The 18444-nt window shown below is 46.8% G+C and overlaps 1 protein-coding gene across 1 annotated transcript; it reads right to left on the bottom strand.

Annotated features, from left to right (window-relative positions):
- Nucleotides 1-4658: 4658 nt before the first annotated feature.
- LOC132401332 (opsin-5-like) lies at nucleotides 4659-13523 on the bottom strand. Its single transcript, XM_059983460.1, has 6 exons — nucleotides 13412-13523; nucleotides 12278-12483; nucleotides 9745-9844; nucleotides 8154-8258; nucleotides 5689-5912; nucleotides 4659-5024 (listed from the first exon to the last, which is right to left on the bottom strand). Exons 1-6 carry the CDS (start codon nucleotides 13521-13523, stop codon nucleotides 4659-4661), a joined length of 1113 nt encoding a protein of 370 aa, XP_059839443.1.
- Nucleotides 13524-18444: the final 4921 nt, after the last annotated feature.

The raw sequence follows: 18444 nt of genomic DNA on the forward strand, positions 1-18444 counted from the left end.
TGGTCTTGTAGTGTAACAGACCCATCCCCACTCCCAGTGTGGGTATAGAATGGTTTTGTAGTGTTACAGACCCGTCCCCACTCCCAGTGTGGGTATAGAATGGTTTTGTAGTGTTACAGACCCGTCCCCACTCCAGGTCTGGGTACTGAATGGTCCTGTAGTGTTACAGACCCATCCCCACTCCAGGTCTGGGTACTGAATGGTTTTGTAGTGTTACAGACCCGTCCCCACTCCCAGTGTGGGTATAGAATGGTCCTGTAGTGTTACAGACCCGTCCCCACTCCCAGTGTGGGTATAGAATGGTCTTGTAGTGTTACAGACCCGTCCCCACTCCCAGTGTGGGTATAGAATGGTCCTGTAGTGTTACAGACCCGTCCCCACTCCCAGTGTGGGTATAGAATGGTCTTGTAGTGTTACAGACCCGTCCCCACTCCCAGTGTCGGTATAGAATCGTTTTGTAGTGTTACAGACCCGTCCCCACTCCAGGTCTGGGTACTGAATGGTCCTGTAGTGTTACAGACCCGTCCCCACTCCAGGTCTGGGTACTGAATGGTTTTGTAGTGTTACAGACCCGTCCCCACTCCCAGTGTGGGTATAGAATGGTTTTGTAGTGTTACAGACCCGTCCCCACTCCCAGTGTGTGTATAGAATGGTTTTGTAGTGTTACAGACCCGTCCCCACTCCCAGTCTGGGTATAGAATGGTCCTGTAGTGTTACAGTCCCGTCCCCACTCCCAGTGTGGGTATAGAATGGTCCTGTAGTGTTACAGACCCGTCCCCACTCCCAGTGTGGGTATAGAATGGTCTTGTAGTGTTACAGACCCGTCCCCACTCCCAGTGTCGGTATAGAATGGTCTTGTAGTGTTACAGACCCGTCCCCACTCCCAGTGTCGGTATAGAATCGTTTTGTAGTGTTACAGACCCGTCCCCACTCCAGGTCTGGGTACTGAATGGTCCTGTAGTGTTACAGACCCGTCCCCACTCCAGGTCTGGGTACTGAATGGTTTTGTAGTGTTACAGACCCGTCCCCACTCCCAGTGTGGGTATAGAATGGTTTTGTAGTGTTACAGACCCGTCCCCACTCCCAGTGTGGGTATAGAATGGTTTTGTAGTGTTACAGACCCGTCCCCACTCCCAGTGTGGGTATAGAATGGTCTTGTAGTGTTACAGACCCGTCCCCACTCCCAGTGTGCGTATAGAATGGTCCTGTAGTGTTACAGACCCGTTCCCACTCCCAGTGTGTGTATAGAATGGTCCTGTAGTGTTACAGACCCGTCCCCACTCCCAGTCTGGGTATAGAATGGTCCTGCAGTGTCACAGACCCGTCCCCACTCCCAGTGTGCGTATAGAATGGTCCTGTAGTGTTACAGACCCGTCCCCACTCCCAGTGTGTGTATAGAATGGTCCTGTAGTGTTACAGACCCGTCCCCACTCCCAGTGTGGGTATAGAATGGTCCTGTAGTGTTACAGATCCATCCCCACTCCCAGTGTGTGTATAGAATGGTCTTGTAGTGTTACAGACCCGTCCCCACTCCCAGTGTGTGTATAGAATGGTCTTGTAGTGTTACAGACCTGTCCCCACTCCCAGTGTGGGTATAGAATGGTCCTGTAGTGTTACAGACCCGTCCCCACTCCCAGTGTGGGTATAGAATGGTCCTGTAGTGTTACAGATCCATCCCCACTCCCAGTGTGTGTATAGAATGGTCTTGTAGTGTTACAGACCCGTCCCCACTTCCAGTGTGTGTATAGAATGGTTTTGTAGTGTTACAGACCCGTCCCCCCTCCCAGTGTGGGTATAGAATGGTCCTGTAGTGTTACAGATCCATCCCCACTCCCAGTGTGTGTATAGAATGGTCTTGTAGTGTTACAGACCCGTCCCCACTCCCAGTGTGTGTATAGAATGGTCTTGTAGTGTTACAGACCTGTCCCCACTCCCAGTGTGGGTATAGAATGGTCCTGTAGTGTTACAGACCCGTCCCCACTCCCAGTGTGGGTATAGAATGGTCCTGTAGTGTTACAGATCCATCCCCACTCCCAGTGTGTGTATAGAATGGTCTTGTAGTGTTACAGACCCGTCCCCACTTCCAGTGTGTGTATAGAATGGTTTTGTAGTGTTACAGACCCGTCCCCACTCCCAGTGTGGGTATAGAATGGTCTTGTAGTGTTACAGACCCGTCCCCACTCCCAGTGTCGGTATAGAATCGTTTTGTAGTGTTACAGACCCGTCCCCACTCCAGGTCTGGGTACTGAATGGTCCTGTAGTGTTACAGACCCGTCCCCACTCCAGGTCTGGGTACTGAATGGTTTTGTAGTGTTACAGACCCGTCCCCACTCCCAGTGTGGGTATAGAATGGTTTTGTAGTGTTACAGACCCGTCCCCACTCCCAGTGTGTGTATAGAATGGTTTTGTAGTGTTACAGACCCGTCCCCACTCCCAGTCTGGGTATAGAATGGTCCTGTAGTGTTACAGTCCCGTCCCCACTCCCAGTGTGGGTATAGAATGGTCCTGTAGTGTTACAGACCCGTCCCCACTCCCAGTGTGGGTATAGAATGGTCTTGTAGTGTTACAGACCCGTCCCCACTTCCAGTGTGTGTATAGAATGGTTTTGTAGTGTTACAGACCCGTCCCCACTCCCAGTGTGGGTATAGAATGGTCTTGTAGTGTTACAGACCCGTCCCCACTCCCAGTGTCGGTATAGAATCGTTTTGTAGTGTTACAGACCCGTCCCCACTCCAGGTCTGGGTACTGAATGGTCCTGTAGTGTTACAGACCCGTCCCCACTCCAGGTCTGGGTACTGAATGGTTTTGTAGTGTTACAGACCCGTCCCCACTCCCAGTGTGGGTATAGAATGGTTTTGTAGTGTTACAGACCCGTCCCCACTCCCAGTGTGTGTATAGAATGGTTTTGTAGTGTTACAGACCCGTCCCCACTCCCAGTCTGGGTATAGAATGGTCCTGTAGTGTTACAGTCCCGTCCCCACTCCCAGTGTGGGTATAGAATGGTCCTGTAGTGTTACAGACCCGTCCCCACTCCCAGTGTGGGTATAGAATGGTCTTGTAGTGTTACAGACCCGTCCCCACTCCCAGTGTCGGTATAGAATGGTCTTGTAGTGTTACAGACCCGTCCCCACTCCCAGTGTCGGTATAGAATCGTTTTGTAGTGTTACAGACCCGTCCCCACTCCAGGTCTGGGTACTGAATGGTCCTGTAGTGTTACAGACCCGTCCCCACTCCAGGTCTGGGTACTGAATGGTTTTGTAGTGTTACAGACCCGTCCCCACTCCCAGTGTGGGTATAGAATGGTTTTGTAGTGTTACAGACCCGTCCCCACTCCCAGTGTGGGTATAGAATGGTTTTGTAGTGTTACAGACCCGTCCCCACTCCCAGTGTGGGTATAGAATGGTCTTGTAGTGTTACAGACCCGTCCCCACTCCCAGTGTGCGTATAGAATGGTCCTGTAGTGTTACAGACCCGTTCCCACTCCCAGTGTGTGTATAGAATGGTCCTGTAGTGTTACAGACCCGTCCCCACTCCCAGTCTGGGTATAGAATGGTCCTGCAGTGTCACAGACCCGTCCCCACTCCCAGTGTGCGTATAGAATGGTCCTGTAGTGTTACAGACCCGTCCCCACTCCCAGTGTGTGTATAGAATGGTCCTGTAGTGTTACAGACCCGTCCCCACTCCCAGTGTGGGTATAGAATGGTCCTGTAGTGTTACAGATCCATCCCCACTCCCAGTGTGTGTATAGAATGGTCTTGTAGTGTTACAGACCCGTCCCCACTCCCAGTGTGTGTATAGAATGGTCTTGTAGTGTTACAGACCTGTCCCCACTCCCAGTGTGGGTATAGAATGGTCCTGTAGTGTTACAGACCCGTCCCCACTCCCAGTGTGGGTATAGAATGGTCCTGTAGTGTTACAGATCCATCCCCACTCCCAGTGTGTGTATAGAATGGTCTTGTAGTGTTACAGACCCGTCCCCACTTCCAGTGTGTGTATAGAATGGTTTTGTAGTGTTACAGACCCGTCCCCCCTCCCAGTGTGGGTATAGAATGGTGTTGTAGTGTTACAGATCCATCCCCACTCCCAGTGTGTGTATAGAATGGTCTTGTAGTGTTACAGACCCGTCCCCACTCCCAGTGTGTGTATAGAATGGTCTTGTAGTGTTACAGACCTGTCCCCACTCCCAGTGTGGGTATAGAATGGTCCTGTAGTGTTACAGACCCGTCCCCACTCCCAGTGTGGGTATAGAATGGTCCTGTAGTGTTACAGATCCATCCCCACTCCCAGTGTGTGTATAGAATGGTCTTGTAGTGTTACAGACCCGTCCCCACTTCCAGTGTGTGTATAGAATGGTTTTGTAGTGTTACAGACCCGTCCCCACTCCAGGTCTGGGTACTGAATGGTCCTGTAGTGTTACAGACCCGTCCCCACTCCAGGTCTGGGTACTGAATGGGTGTTATTTGTCTCTAGTTCTGCCATCTAGTTTCTACCTGGTGGCCGACAATTCCAGTAAGAAATATTCACTAGGTTTCTCTTTACCCCTAACTATGTTGCACATATAGTGCAGATCACCACAGTAAACTGCAAAGGTGGTGTCTCCTGTTGGGAGTGTCCTTCTCTGGTTAGTGTCTCACACAGGGGCAGTCTGTGGCCAACAGCTACAACCTCTCACACACGTAGCCGGAGTTCTCGCTGTTGGGGAGATGGGACCATTCCCTCTCACCGCCTGCCGAGTGGAGACTGCCCTTGGGCACGGCCACTTCCGGCACCGGGCTCCACTTCATCTGTCTGAGTCTGACTCCCTCTTTGTCCGAGGCACAGAGCAGGAGCATGCGTATGTCCCGTCGGAATTTGGAGTTCATCCCAAAGTAGATGAGGGGGTTGTAGAAGCTGGCAGACTTGGCGAATAGGCTGGCTAGCAGACTTGTCAGCTTTGGCACATATCGGCCGCTCGCCGACCACATGGAGATCACCGCGTACGGTGACCAGGCAACGATGAACACTGTGCAGATCACCATGGAGACCTGTAACCATAGAGGGGTGCAGCTCAGTAACATTTTCAGCTAATATCTTCAAACCTGCATGGTGTCTATGTAGTGTCGAGAACTCGTGACCAAAGCACTTCCATCCCCTGACTCCATTCCAGAACAGTCCAGCAACACAACATGGCATCGGATGACATGCGGTGGGGCCTCCCTCCTTCCAGCATCGGACTATTCAGAGCATTCGTACTTCAAACCAGCCAGTACTGGCATAGGGAGTGTGTCCCTCCAGTGGGGGGAGACAAGGAACACACACACTCACTGCTCTCTGACACACTCGCACTGCACTGACACAGTCACTATCCTGAGGCACACTCACACTACACTGTGACACGTTCATCATGCTCCCCAACACATTCACTCACCTTGCTCTGTGATACACTCAGTGTCCTGTGACACACTTGTTCCCCTGTGACACACTCACTAACTTGCGACACACTCACCCTGCCCTGTGACACCACCTGTGTGAAGACGCACTGTTTGCGGCCCATACGATGGAGTCTGTGACACACTCATCCTGCCCTGTGACACACTCATCCTGCCCTGTGACACACTCACGCTGTCTGCAGCCCATACGATGGAGTCTGTGACAGGGGTACAAACTTTATCCTCCCAACCCAAGGGCCCACACAGTCACACAGCTCACCCGAGTCACGTCCTGCTCCATCTTCCTCTGACGCTCCCCCACCTCGGCACCCCCCATCAATGCCCGGTTTGACTTGACCGTCTTGATGATGGAGACGTAAGAGAAAAGCATGACAACCACCGGCAGAAAGAAGCAGCAGGCGAAGACCGAGATAATGTAGGACTTGTAAACAGTGGAGAATATTGCTCTGGCCCAGTCGATCTCACATGTTCCGTATTGCCGGTCTGTGTTGGAAGGAAAGATTGTGTAAAGGAATCAGAGAGGGAGAGTGACAAACAGGGAGATGGAGTAATAGAGGAGAATAATTTCCTAACATTTTACTTGCCTTGACAGCTCATCCTTAGTGGATGACAAGAGTCATACATCAATGCAGCGATACATTTCCGCAGATGTACCGCGGAGAGATTTTGGACTGATTGCACCACCGTCTGGTATGGTGGCAGCAATTCACAGGATCTGCAGGGCTGTAAACTCAGTTCCCTCCGTCACAGACACCAGCCTCCACACCACTCCAACATCATCAAAAAGCAATGCCTCAAAAAGGTGGCTTCCGTCATAAAGGGCAGGCACCACCCAGAACATACCCTCTTCTCATTTCTACCATCAGGGAAGAGCTACAGGAGCCTGAAGACACATGCTCAATGTTTTTAGGAACCTCTGCCACCAGATTTCTGAACGGTCCATGAAGGAATGAACACTACCTTCTTTTTATAGTTTTTTAAATATATTCTTTTTGTAATTTGTAGTAATTTTTATGTACTGAACTGCACCGTCACCACACAAGAAACAAATTTCACGACACCTGTTGGTGATAATAAACTTGATTCAGATTCATACATTGGCCCGAACTCACAAAGGCAGAAGGTACTAAATACAAACACATTCACCTTCTGAACAGTGAAACTTGATTTTTATGACAATCCCTATGGTTCGTGGTACAAATTGCCTCTCTAAACTGAATTCAAAGCTCTAAAGATCTAACTGGGATAATAGTCTGAATCCACTAATTAACAGCCAGGATTTTGGAATTAACGGTTTGAAACTCAAGATTAACAGTCCAGGTTTCTTGACTAACTGTCAGTGTCTGAGATTAACTGTCTTGGTCCACAGATTAAACCTCTTCTTTGGACAGTCCCAAGACTGGCTGCAAAACGATGAGGGGTGGGCTCAGGGCTAGCAACCTCATCCCGGAAACTCCCAGAGCTACAGAAATGGCAAGAGAAACTCAAAGACCTCATCCTGGGGAGAGGAAGGATTTTTAAAGATGAGCTATACCTGGGGACAGCTTGAAAGACTGGCCCAGGACAAAGGGCTCTGGTGAGCTACTGTTGGTGGTCTACGCCCTAGTAGGGTGATGGGTTTAACTAACTAACTCTACTGGTTTTGGAATTACCAGACTGGGTCTGAGCTGGTGACTGTAAGGAGTTTGTACGTTCTCCCTGTAGCTGTGCCGGTTTCCTCTGGGTGCTCTGGTTTCCTCCCACAGTCCAAATGTATACAGGTTAGTAGGTTAATTGGTCACATGGTGCATTTGGGCAGTGCAGACTCATTTGGTTGGAATGGTCAATTACTGAGCTGTATCTCTCAATAACAATAAATTATTAATCAATAATAATCTATGATCAAAATTACTATGGCACGCAAGAAGGGTTTTTAGAAGATTGTTGCCAATTTAGGCACACACTCTTTAAAAGGTTCGCCACCCTGGGTCTAACATGTCTCATTATCACAGTGCACTGTTCCCACAGCCAATGAGGACATGAATGGAGCCAACCTGGCCTGTTCAAATGCTTCTTCAAGTATCTCTGATCGTTAATAATCAAATGTCGTTATACTGATGTTATTTATTTATTTAGAGATATGGAGCAGAGGAGGCCTTTGCAGCTCAATGAGCCACGCCACCCAGTAACCACCTATCTCACCCCTTGCCTAATCACAGGGCAATTTACAGTGACCAATTAACCTACTAACTAGTACATCTTTGGGCTGTGGGAGGAAACCGGAGCACACGGAGGAAACCCACACACTTCATGGGGAGAACATACAAACTCCTTTCAGACAGCAGCAGAATTAAACTGTGATCTCCGATACTCCCACTGTAATAGAGCCATGCTAACCGTGGGGCCCCACGGTGGTATCTTTTGTCTGATATCTTGTGTGTCTTTCAGTGGGTATTTTTGCTAGAGGTTAATCTACAGCTGCAGGAACCCTCAAAGTTCAAAGTAAAGTTATCATCAAGGTATGTATATGCCATCATACACTACCCTGAGATTCATTTTCTTGCAGGCATTCACAGTAGAACAAAGAAGCACAATAGAATCAGTGAAAAACTACACAAAGACTGACAAACAACCAATGTTCCAAAGAAAAAACTGGAAATAACAAAATCAATTAAAAATAATAATAAGTAATCATTCAAAGTGGGTTCATAGGTTATACTCAGTGATCAGTCAACAAGATCCCACCTGTGTAACTCCCCCAGCCAAATAGCGGTGCTGCAGACCAGAAGAGAGCAGCAGCCCAGGCCAGTGTCAGCAGCATGATTATACTCCCATTGTTGATGTAGTGAGCTGTGGAGATACCACACCAAGGTTAGACTGAGGACCAGGACCTAGAGACAGGAATGTTCCACAACGTTCTTCCCATCTCCGTCTCTGCTAAAAGGTCTCTGTCCTATCAGCGATTTCAGCAACCCAGGTGCAAATCTTCATCTACAAACCCCTTCCAATCCTTATTTCCAACCCCATTCTCTCATGCCCATCCCATTCCTCCATCTTAATCTTCTTTCTTATTCTTCTATCCTTAAGCCCGTTCTTATTCTCCTTTCCAGATCCCATCCCGTTCCCCTTCTATTGCTCTTCCCATTCTCCAATTCCCACCTCATTCCCATTTTCCCAAACCCATTGTTAAATCCACGCACCAGCCCATTCCAATCCCCCGTTCTCCAATACATAAGACCATAAAACACAGGAACAGAATTAGGCTATTCAGCTCATCAAGTCTGCTCCATCGTTCCATCATGGCTGATTTATTTTCCCTCTCAACCCCCTTCCTCTGCCTTCTCCCTGTAACCTTTGACACCTTTACTAATCAAGAACCCATCAAAGTCTGCTTCAAGTATGCCCAATGACAAGACCCTTGCAGCCTTCTGTATTCCACAGATTTCACCATCTTTGGGCAAAAGAAATTTCTCTTCATCTCTGTTCTAAAGGGACATCCTTCTATTCTGAGACTGTGCCCTCTGGTCTTAGACTTTCCCACCATAGGAAACATCCTCTCCACATCCAGTCTCTAGACCTTTTAATATTCAAGAGGCTTCAATAAGATCCCCTCTGATTCTTCTAAGCTCCAGTGAGTTCAGGCTCAGAGCTATCGAAAATTCCTGTTACTTTTTTCTTTCCTGGGATTATTCTCGAGAATCTCCTCTGAATCTTCTCCAATGTCAGCACACCCCTTTATAGATAAGGGGTCCCAGAACTGCTCACAGTACTCCAAATGAGGCCTCACCAGTGCCTTATAAAGCCAGGCTCATTCCCATACTTGTGTTTCCCAAAGTTACTCTCCCAAACTACTTCCTAACCCTATCTCTTACTTCCCAGTCTTGTCCTGCACCTCCATGTTGGTACTCCCACCTCCATTCCCATTATCTCCACCCATTCTCATCCTTGGATCCCAGTTTGCATCACCAACCCCTCTCCTCCTCCCATTCACCATTAACCCACCAACATTTCATTGCAAGAAAACTGTTAAAACTATAGTTAACGGCACACACACACAGACACACACACACACACACACACACACACACACACACACACAAAATGCAGGTGAAACTCAGCAGGTCAGACAGCACCTATGGAGGAGAATAAACAGTCAATATTTTGGGTTATGACTGGGTATCAGAATCCAGTCCAATGAAGAGTCTCGGCACAAAACATTGACTGTTTATTCCCCTCCATAGATGTTGCCTGACCTGCCGAGTTCCTTGAATATTGTGTGTGTGTTGCTGTAGGCTTCCAGCATCTGCAGAGCCTTTTGTGGAACTATGACAGTTACCTCTGTATGGGTGACAGCCTTTCATGTACCTGACGATACTGATTTCTGTCAGTGTGTTAATGCTGACCAGCCCAAAGAGAAGTGTGAGGAAGCCATCGACCTGAAACACAAAGGCCATATATTATGCTGCCTCACTGAGTTTAGAAACAGCTCTAACATCATGAAGGGGAGAACTGGGAGAAGGAGAGGCAGGAAAGAACAAAGGAATATAGATTACACAGGAATGCAAGAAACTGGGAGAAGGAGTAGGTCAGTTGGCCCTCGAGCCATTCAAGATTATTAAAGATTTAAAGATTAGCTTTATTTGTAACAAGTATATGGAAGCATATGATGAAATGCATTGTTTGCATCAATGATCAACACACTGTGCTGGGGGCAGCCCACAATTGCCACTATGCTTCCAGTGTCAGCACAGCATGCCCACAACTGACTGGCTCTCACTTGTCCGCACATGGGAGGAAACTGGAGCACTCAGAGGAAAGCCAGGTGGTCGCGGAGAGTACGTACAAACTCTTTAGACAGTGGCAAGAATCAAACCCCGATTGCCAGCGTTGTAAAGCGTTACACCAGCCACCCAGAACAATCCTAGCTGATCTGCCCCAGGTCTCAACTCCTCTTCAGTGCCAGTTCCCAAGACCCCTCAATTCCCCAAACTTTCACATACTTATCTCTCTCCAGTTTAAATATAATCCAGCGATTCAGCTTCCACTATTCTTGGCAGCAGAGAACTCCACAGATTTTCCTCCCTCTGAGAGGAGAGGTTTTTAACCACCTCCGTTTTAAATAACCGACCCTTATCTTTTACAAACAAGAGAAAATCTGCAGATGCTGGAAGTCCAAACAACACACATAATGCTGGGGAAACTCAGCAGGCCAGAGAGCATCTATTGAGAAAAGAACAGCCAAGACCCTTCGTTGTGTTTCGCAGTTCATGACTGTCCCTCCAACCTGAGCACCTACCTGCTACCTCCCTCCAATCCCAGCACCTATCTCCTACCTCCTTTCACTCCCAACACCTACCTCCTTCCAATCCCAACACCTACCTCCTACCTCCCTCCAATCCCAACACCTACTTCCTACCTCCCTCCAATCCCTGTACCTATCAGATGAATAGTGTCAAGACACCTGGGTGAAAGCAACACTAGGCTATGTAAGGGAATAGTTGGCACAAAACCTCTATGTATGGCATGGTACATCACACTATTCTTTAACACATTCATGCAACTTAGATGAGATTTTAAAATATATCGTTTTTCAAATCTTTTTTCCCAGTGCGATGATTAACTGACTGATTTCCATTTGTACTTCAAAATATATAGATTATCAATCTACCCTTTTCTCTCACAATATGGTCGCATCGTGGTTAATGAAATGCTAGTTCAGCACCAGGGACCCGGGTTTGATTCCCATCACCATCTGGAAGGAGTTTGTATATTCTCCCCGTGACCGTGTGGGCTTCCTGCAACATTACAAAAAATGTATGGGTTTAAAGTAAATTTATCACAAAGAATGTAGATTATTAAGGACCCCACCATCCAGGTCTATGGAGGGGATTAAACAGTCAACATTTAGGAATGAGACCCTTCATCAGGACTGGAAAATTCCTCCTCCTTCACTCATCACCACTTCTGAATTAACCTCTAGAAAGCCCCCGGACTCCAGAAACTGCAGCAAAATTGTGGTGATTCAGGACTGCCAGCAACCTCCCACTCTCTCCTCTGAAATAGCATCACAGGTTCTTAAACAGATACTGGAAATAGTCGCCATTTCAGGCCGAGACCCTTCATCAGGACTGGAAAGGAAGGGCGAAGAAGGCAGAATAAGATGGTAAGGGAGGGGAAGGAGTACAAGCTGGAAGGTGGTAGAAGAGGTCAGGTGAGGGGGAAGTTGGGTGGGTGGATGATGTGAGAAGGTGGAGGTGATAGGTGGAAATTTCTCTTCCTATTCCTCCTCCTTTCTTTTTCCATTCACTATTCTGATTACCTTCTTACCTCATTTATCCATCATCCCCTTCCGGTGCTCTTCCTCTTTCCTTTTCTTCCATGGTCCTCTATACTCTTCGATTAGTTTCCTTCTTCTTCAGATCTTTAATTCTTCCACCTATCTCCTCTCAGCTCCTTATCCCCCCCTTCCCCAGCCACCCACCTTCTCTCTCACCTGTCTTCTTTACTTGGCCTCCTTCCCCCCCCCCACCCCCCCGCCACCTTCTTATTCTGGCTTCTTCCCTCATCCTTTCCAGTTCTGATGAAGGGTCTCGGCTCGAAATGTTGACTGTTTATTCCTCTCCATCAATGGTGCCTGACCTGCTTAGTTTCACCAGGGAGTCTTCCCACTAGTGGAAATGCAATTTAAAGGCTCATCTGAAGTATCTCTGATGCCTTGGAACTACTCTCCAAGGGTTGGACTAGAACACACCTTAAATCTCTGGGATAGACTTGAACCCATGGAAACATAGTCCTTGTCCCTCACTGCTGAAGCCAAGGACAATGTGTGGAAGGAAAATCCAGTGCCTGCACTGGCTGTTACAGCTCACCTGGCATGTCCATATGGAAGTAATCAGAAAGCCCTCATCTCGGAATATGTTGAAGATCTCTATAATCCCACGGGAGTAGCCGAAGAGGGAAATACTGGCATCGGAGATGGCCAGGTTAAAGGTTAGGTAATCTTGCGGTTGTAGTATTGCCCTCTGTCTGTAGAGCACAAAGATCACCACACTGTTTCCAAACCAGGAGAGCCAACCTAGAGGGAGCAGAGAGTCAACAGGCTACTTACTGAGTTGATGCCTCCTGTCGACCTTGAAGAAGTTAAACCCTGGTTGGGGGTGTGTATGTGTGTGTGAGTCTGCAGACTTCCATCTTCTGCCTGCAAACCCACTGAAACAGAGAATTGACTGTGATCTGTCAGAAGGCTTCAAAGGAGAAGGTGGTCTGACAAAGGATTGAAGTCCTAGTTTCCACTCAGAGAGAAGTGACGCCAGGGTTACACTGAAACACAAGTGAATGCAGGTGGGAAGGAACTGCGAAGGTTGAGCAGCATCTGTGTGAGTGGTGGTGGAGGGGGGGGGATGGACAGTCGGGATTTCAGGATGATGTCCTTCATCTGGACTGTACGGGAGAGGGGAGATTGCCAGTATAAAGCAAAGGTGAAGGGAAGGGGTAGAGCAAAAACAGGCAGATGATAGGTTTTCAGATCAAACTGTCTGTTAGTGTGCTATTTAAGAGACTAATAATTAGCTTTATAAATCGAGACATACAGTGAAATGCATCATTTTGTGTTGACGAGCAGCAGAGTCTGAGGAACGTGCAGAAGGCACCCACAATCTTCCAGCGCAAACATAGCATCACCACAATTAATTAATTCAAACTGTATGACCGGAAAGTGGGAGAAAACCAGAGCACGGGGAGGAAACCCACATGGTCTCTGGGTAAACAGACAGTGGCGGGAATCGAACCGGGGTCGTAACTGCAGGTGTTATAAGGCACTTGCTCTAACCATTACACTACTGTGCATATTCTATGCCATTCAAAACAGTCAAGAATAGTACACAAGAGTATAATCACCATGTAACTCCCACAATCTATGTAAATAATCTATTTCTACACAGTATGTATAATACTTGTAAACCTGTAGACAGGTGACGTGCATATAATCCCTGCATTCTACATACCCAGGCTCAGCAGGTAGATGCCAATTGCTGTCTCTCCTTGTTCGGAGATGTAAGGCTCCTCGAGGGGTAAGGTACTGTTGTGGCTCCTCCAAGGACTATTGAGGAAAGCCATCCTTCTGACACCAGTCACTTAAAGCCCACACTCATGGACCTCGGGCAGAGGAGACCCACTGTAACCTCGTTAGGCAAGCACGGGGTGAGGGTGGAAGGAGCAATGCCACTCCAAGTGCCTGTCACTTGCCTTCGTTTTAGGTCCTAAACCTTACTGACTTCAGTTCATCACTGAGCCTGACGTGCACCTGGCTAATCTCCTTTCTTCAGGATATTTTCAGCTGAGGGAGGTCAAGCAGATGATTGGGATTATGGTAATACTCGGGAGGTCACCTCACTCTCAAAGCTGTGGCTGGAGGATGATCACTGATCTCCAGGACTGTTCACCTGAGCATGGGGAGGGGGGAGAGAAGAATTCCCCTGCACTGGCTTCATCAACCTGTCTTCAAAATCAGTCAAAGTAAATTTATTATCGAAGCACATATACGTCACCTTGAGATTTATTGAAGGCATTTAAAAATACAGTAGTATTTATGAAAAACGATACAACGACTGACAAATAACTGTGCAATTGGAGACAAATGGTCCAAATAATAAATAAATAACACTGAGAGCATGAGTTGTAGAGTCCTTGAAAGTGAGTCCATAGGTTGTGGAATCAGTTCAAAGTTGAGGCAAGCGAAGTTATCCACGCTGGTTCAGGAGCTGGATGGTTGTGGGGTAATAACTGTTCCTGAGCCTGGTGAGGTGGGACCTAAGGCTCCTTTACTTTCTGCCCAAGAAGACTGCATGGCCTGGATGGTGGGGGTCGCTGATGATATATGCCATATAAATGTGCTATTGGAGAGGGCTTTGCCTCTGATGGACTGGGCTGTATCAACCACTTTCTGTAGACTTTTCCATTGCTAGGCATTGGTGTTTCCATACCAGTCTGCGATGCAACCAGTTAGGATAGTTTAAACTTCATGGTTTTTACCATTAACCACCAATCATTGTCATCACGCTGCTATTGGTTATCCGTCATTTCCAAATCCCATTGGCCATCTTCATGACCCAGTTATTTGTTGTTCATCCTTGGGGCACTGCCACTGGTCAGCAGTCACCATCACAGTCCAATGAATCATCATTCACAGTCGGTCAGCGGTCACCATCACTGTCCAATGAATCATCATTCACAGTTGGTCAGCGGTCACTATCACAGTCCAATGAATCATGATTCACAGTTGGTCAGCGGTCACCATCACAGTCCAATGAATCATGATTCACAGTCGGTCAGCGGTCACCATCACAGTCCAATGAATCATGATTCACAGTCGGTCAGCGGTCACCATCACAGTCCAATGAATCATGATTCACAGTCGGTCAGCGGTCACCATCACAGTCCAATGAATCATGATTCACAGTCGGTCAGCGGTCACCATCACTGTCCAATGAATCATCATTCACAGTCGGTCAGCGGTCACCTTCACAGTCCAATGAATCATCATTCACAGTCAGTCAGCAGTCACTATCACAGTCCAATGAATCATGATTCACAGTCGGTCAGCGGTCACCATCACTGTCCAATGAATCATCATTCACAGTCGGTCAGCGGTCACCATCACTGTCCAATGAATCATCATTCACAGTCGGTCAGCGGTCACCTTCACAGTCCAATGAATCATGATTCACAGTCGGTCAGCGGTCACCTTCACAGTCCAATGAATCATCATTCACAGTTGGTCAGCGGTCACCTTCACAGTCCAATGAATCATCATTCACAGTCGGTCAGCGGTCACCATCACAGTCCAATGAATCATGATTCATAGTCGGTTGGCAGTCACTATCACAGTCTAGTAAATCATCATTCAGCATTGGGGTCTCACAATCAGTCAGCAGTGGGAACCTGGAGACGTTTTACTCCAGCACAACACTGAGAAATTTGCAGATCCAAAAGGCAGGTCAAGGCTATTGACAGACAGACAGACATACTTTACTGATCTCCAGGGGTTTCGTTACAGTTGCATCAACCAAGAATAGTGTAGAAATATAGCAATATAAAACCATAAATAATTAAATAAGTAAATAATGCCAAGTGGAAATTAGTCCAGGACCAGCCTATTTGCTCAGGGTGTCTGACACTCCAAAGGAGGGGTTGTAAAGTTTGATGGCCACAGGATATTCATTTTGGAAACTCTTTAGAGATCCTTATAGAGACATAGTTTTGAGCAGTACAGCATAGAAACAAGACTTGTGACCCATCTAGCCCACACTGAACAGTTATTCTGCCTAGTCCCATTGACCCACACCTGGACCAATGCCCCTCATACCCCTCCCATCCATGTCTTTACTCAAACTTCTCTCAAATGTTACAAATGAACTCACATCTATCATTTCTGCTGGCAGCTCGTTCCATACTCTCATTATCCTCTGACTGAAGAAGTTCCCCATTGTGTTTCCCTTAAACATTTCACCTTTCACCCTTAACCTATGACCTCCTGTACATAAATTCATGCCATAGCTCCCGGCAGTTTATTTATTTGGAGATACAGTGGAACAATCCCTTAGTCCCAAATGAGCTGCACTATCCAGAAGCCTACCTATTTATTCCTGGCCTAATCACAGAACAATTTATAATGACCAAGTAACCTAGTAACCAAGGAGGAAATCCATATGGTTCACAGGGAGAATGTACGAACTCCTTCCAGATGGTGCCAGACTCCAGAATGCCATATACAATAGAGTAGCACTAATCACTACACTACCGTGGTGCCCAAGTTTAAATAGAGAAAACATTATCAATTATTTGCTGCTTGCTCCTGGTCTGAATAGGGAGCTGATGTAATCAATTCCAACCTTTCTGACTTCAGATTTGTGACAGAGAATGTCAGCATCTGGCAAACTGCAGTTAAGATAAAGTATTTCATGTTTCTGAAGTGATTTGGGCTATCTGTCTGACCTGACTGTGTTTTAAACCTTAGACAACATGCAAAATAATGTATGATGATGAAGGGGTTAACCTATGAAGAGAGATTGAGTTGCCTGGGACTATACTCTCTGGAGTTCAGCAGAATGAGAGGGGATCTTATAGAAACATATGAAATTTTGAAAAGGATAGATAAGATAGAAGTAGGAAAGTTGTCTCCATTGGTAGGTGAGACTAGAATTTGGGGACATTGCCTCAAGATTCAGGGGAGAAAACTTAGGATGTAGATGAGGAGAAACTGTTTTTCCTGGAGAGTGGTGAATCTGTGGAATTCTCTGCCCAGGGAAGCAGTTGAGGCTTCCTCACTAAATATATTTAGGAAACAGTTAGATCGGTTTTTACATAGTAAGGGAATTAAGGGTTATGGGGAAAAGGCAGGTAGATGGAGCTGAGTTTATGGGCAGATCACCCATGATCTTATTGAATGGCGGGGCAGGCTCGATGGGCCGGATGGCCTACTCCTGCTCCTATTTCTTATGTTCTTATGTATAAGCTGAAAAGTCATAAACTGTATAAAACAAAGTAAAAAATATTTCTAAAGTACTTCACATTTAGAAAACTTTAATTGCTGGCATTACAGTCATCTCACATAAAATTAGCTCCCAAAGAGAGTCCGATAAACAATAATTATGGTTTACTGCAACTTTAAAAACTCACTTACAGTTCATCTGACAAAGTGTAATGTTTCCAGAGTTTTTTTTACAGCAAGATTAGTTCTCTCTTATGTCACCATACCACGAAGAATATGGTGAAGAAGGTCAGTGTGGTCGGTGGAGGAGCAGAGATAAACCAACAGAAATTCCTCTATTCCCTTGTGTCACAGACGTGCACCTGGAATTTGTCAGATTCACAGTGTAATGGCAGCAAGCACTGCAAAAATACAACTCACATTCAGAGCACTGTCCTATCATCTCCTTCTACCTTAGGCCACAAACTTATCAATCACCCCGATGAGTTATTAACTTCAAACTTTCTGCATAATCACTCAAAGAGTTGAACTGCATGTGCATGTAACAAGAGCTGTATAACTCATCTCCTTCTACCTTAGGCCATGAACTTATCAATCACCCCTGCTGTGGACACTTACTGGAGGTCCAAGATCCCTATGCTCCACGACTGCTGGACTAAGTGCGTAAATATATGAAAAATATATGTGCTAGGTTTTCTAAAATTGACTCCTTCTACCTTAGGCCATGAACTGATCAATCATCCCCCATACACATATACTAGCATTACCACCCGGAGATTCATTATCTTGCAGGCATTCACGGTAGAACAAAAAGGTACAATAGACTCGGTGAAAACCTGCACACAGACTGACAAACAACTGAACAGGACTATACATAATACTCCAAGTGTGGTCCAACCAGGATTTTAGAGATTAACACAGTATACGGAAACAGACAGATGAAATGTGTCACTTGTGTCTCTGGCTTTAGTTAATGTGAATCTGACACTGGACAAGGGGAACACAAGGTATACATCTTATGCCAATGACCCAGGCTACAAAGATTGTTCTCATCATCCTTAATGAAGGGTCTGTATCCTATACGCTCAAGGCTTGATCACTATGTTAGGATAGGTGTATCTATAAAAAGGAAGATCCCAGCTCGGGATTAGAAAGAGGAATAACAGATCAATAGAGGCTGGGAGGAGTCACGGGAGCATCTATTGTAAATCTGGAAGTCGAGGCCAGAAGGTCAACCCCGTGATCGGAGAACCCTGGGGCTTCCAAAGCTGGAGGATGCGAGGGAGGTTTGGAGATGGAGGCCTGTCTGTGTACATGAGGGAGGGTGGATGAGTGGGTAGTCAGGATGGTGGGAAAGAAACTTGTACTTATTTTTAGTATTGCTGTTATTGTTTGTTAGTGTTGTTCTGCTGAACGCTGTGGGCATGTTATGTTGGCACCGGAATGCGTCTTCTCTCCAGTTATAAAACTCAGAAGTGGAATAACTGATGTCAGAGGTCCGGCACCAATCAGGGTAATGCAGCCTGATAATCAGGGTCTGGTGAACAG

The sequence above is a fragment of the Hypanus sabinus genome, chromosome 10, assembly GCF_030144855.1.
Source record: "Hypanus sabinus isolate sHypSab1 chromosome 10, sHypSab1.hap1, whole genome shotgun sequence".
In the NCBI taxonomy this organism is placed as follows: Eukaryota; Metazoa; Chordata; class Chondrichthyes; order Myliobatiformes; family Dasyatidae; genus Hypanus; species Hypanus sabinus.

Bases quoted from the DNA above. Each gene is read 5' to 3' on its own strand.
- LOC132401332 (XM_059983460.1), bottom strand. From the start codon at position 13,523: ATGGCTTTCCTCAATAGTCCTTGGAGGAGCCACAACAGTACCTTACCC. The intron at 12,484-13,411 runs GTATGTAGAATG...TGCTCCCTCTAG, and splicing joins CATCTACCTGCTGAGCCTGG to GTTGGCTCTCCTGGTTTGGA. The intron at 5,025-5,688 runs GTGAGCTGTGTG...CTATGGTTACAG, and splicing joins TGGAGCAGGACGTGACTCGG to GTCTCCATGGTGATCTGCAC.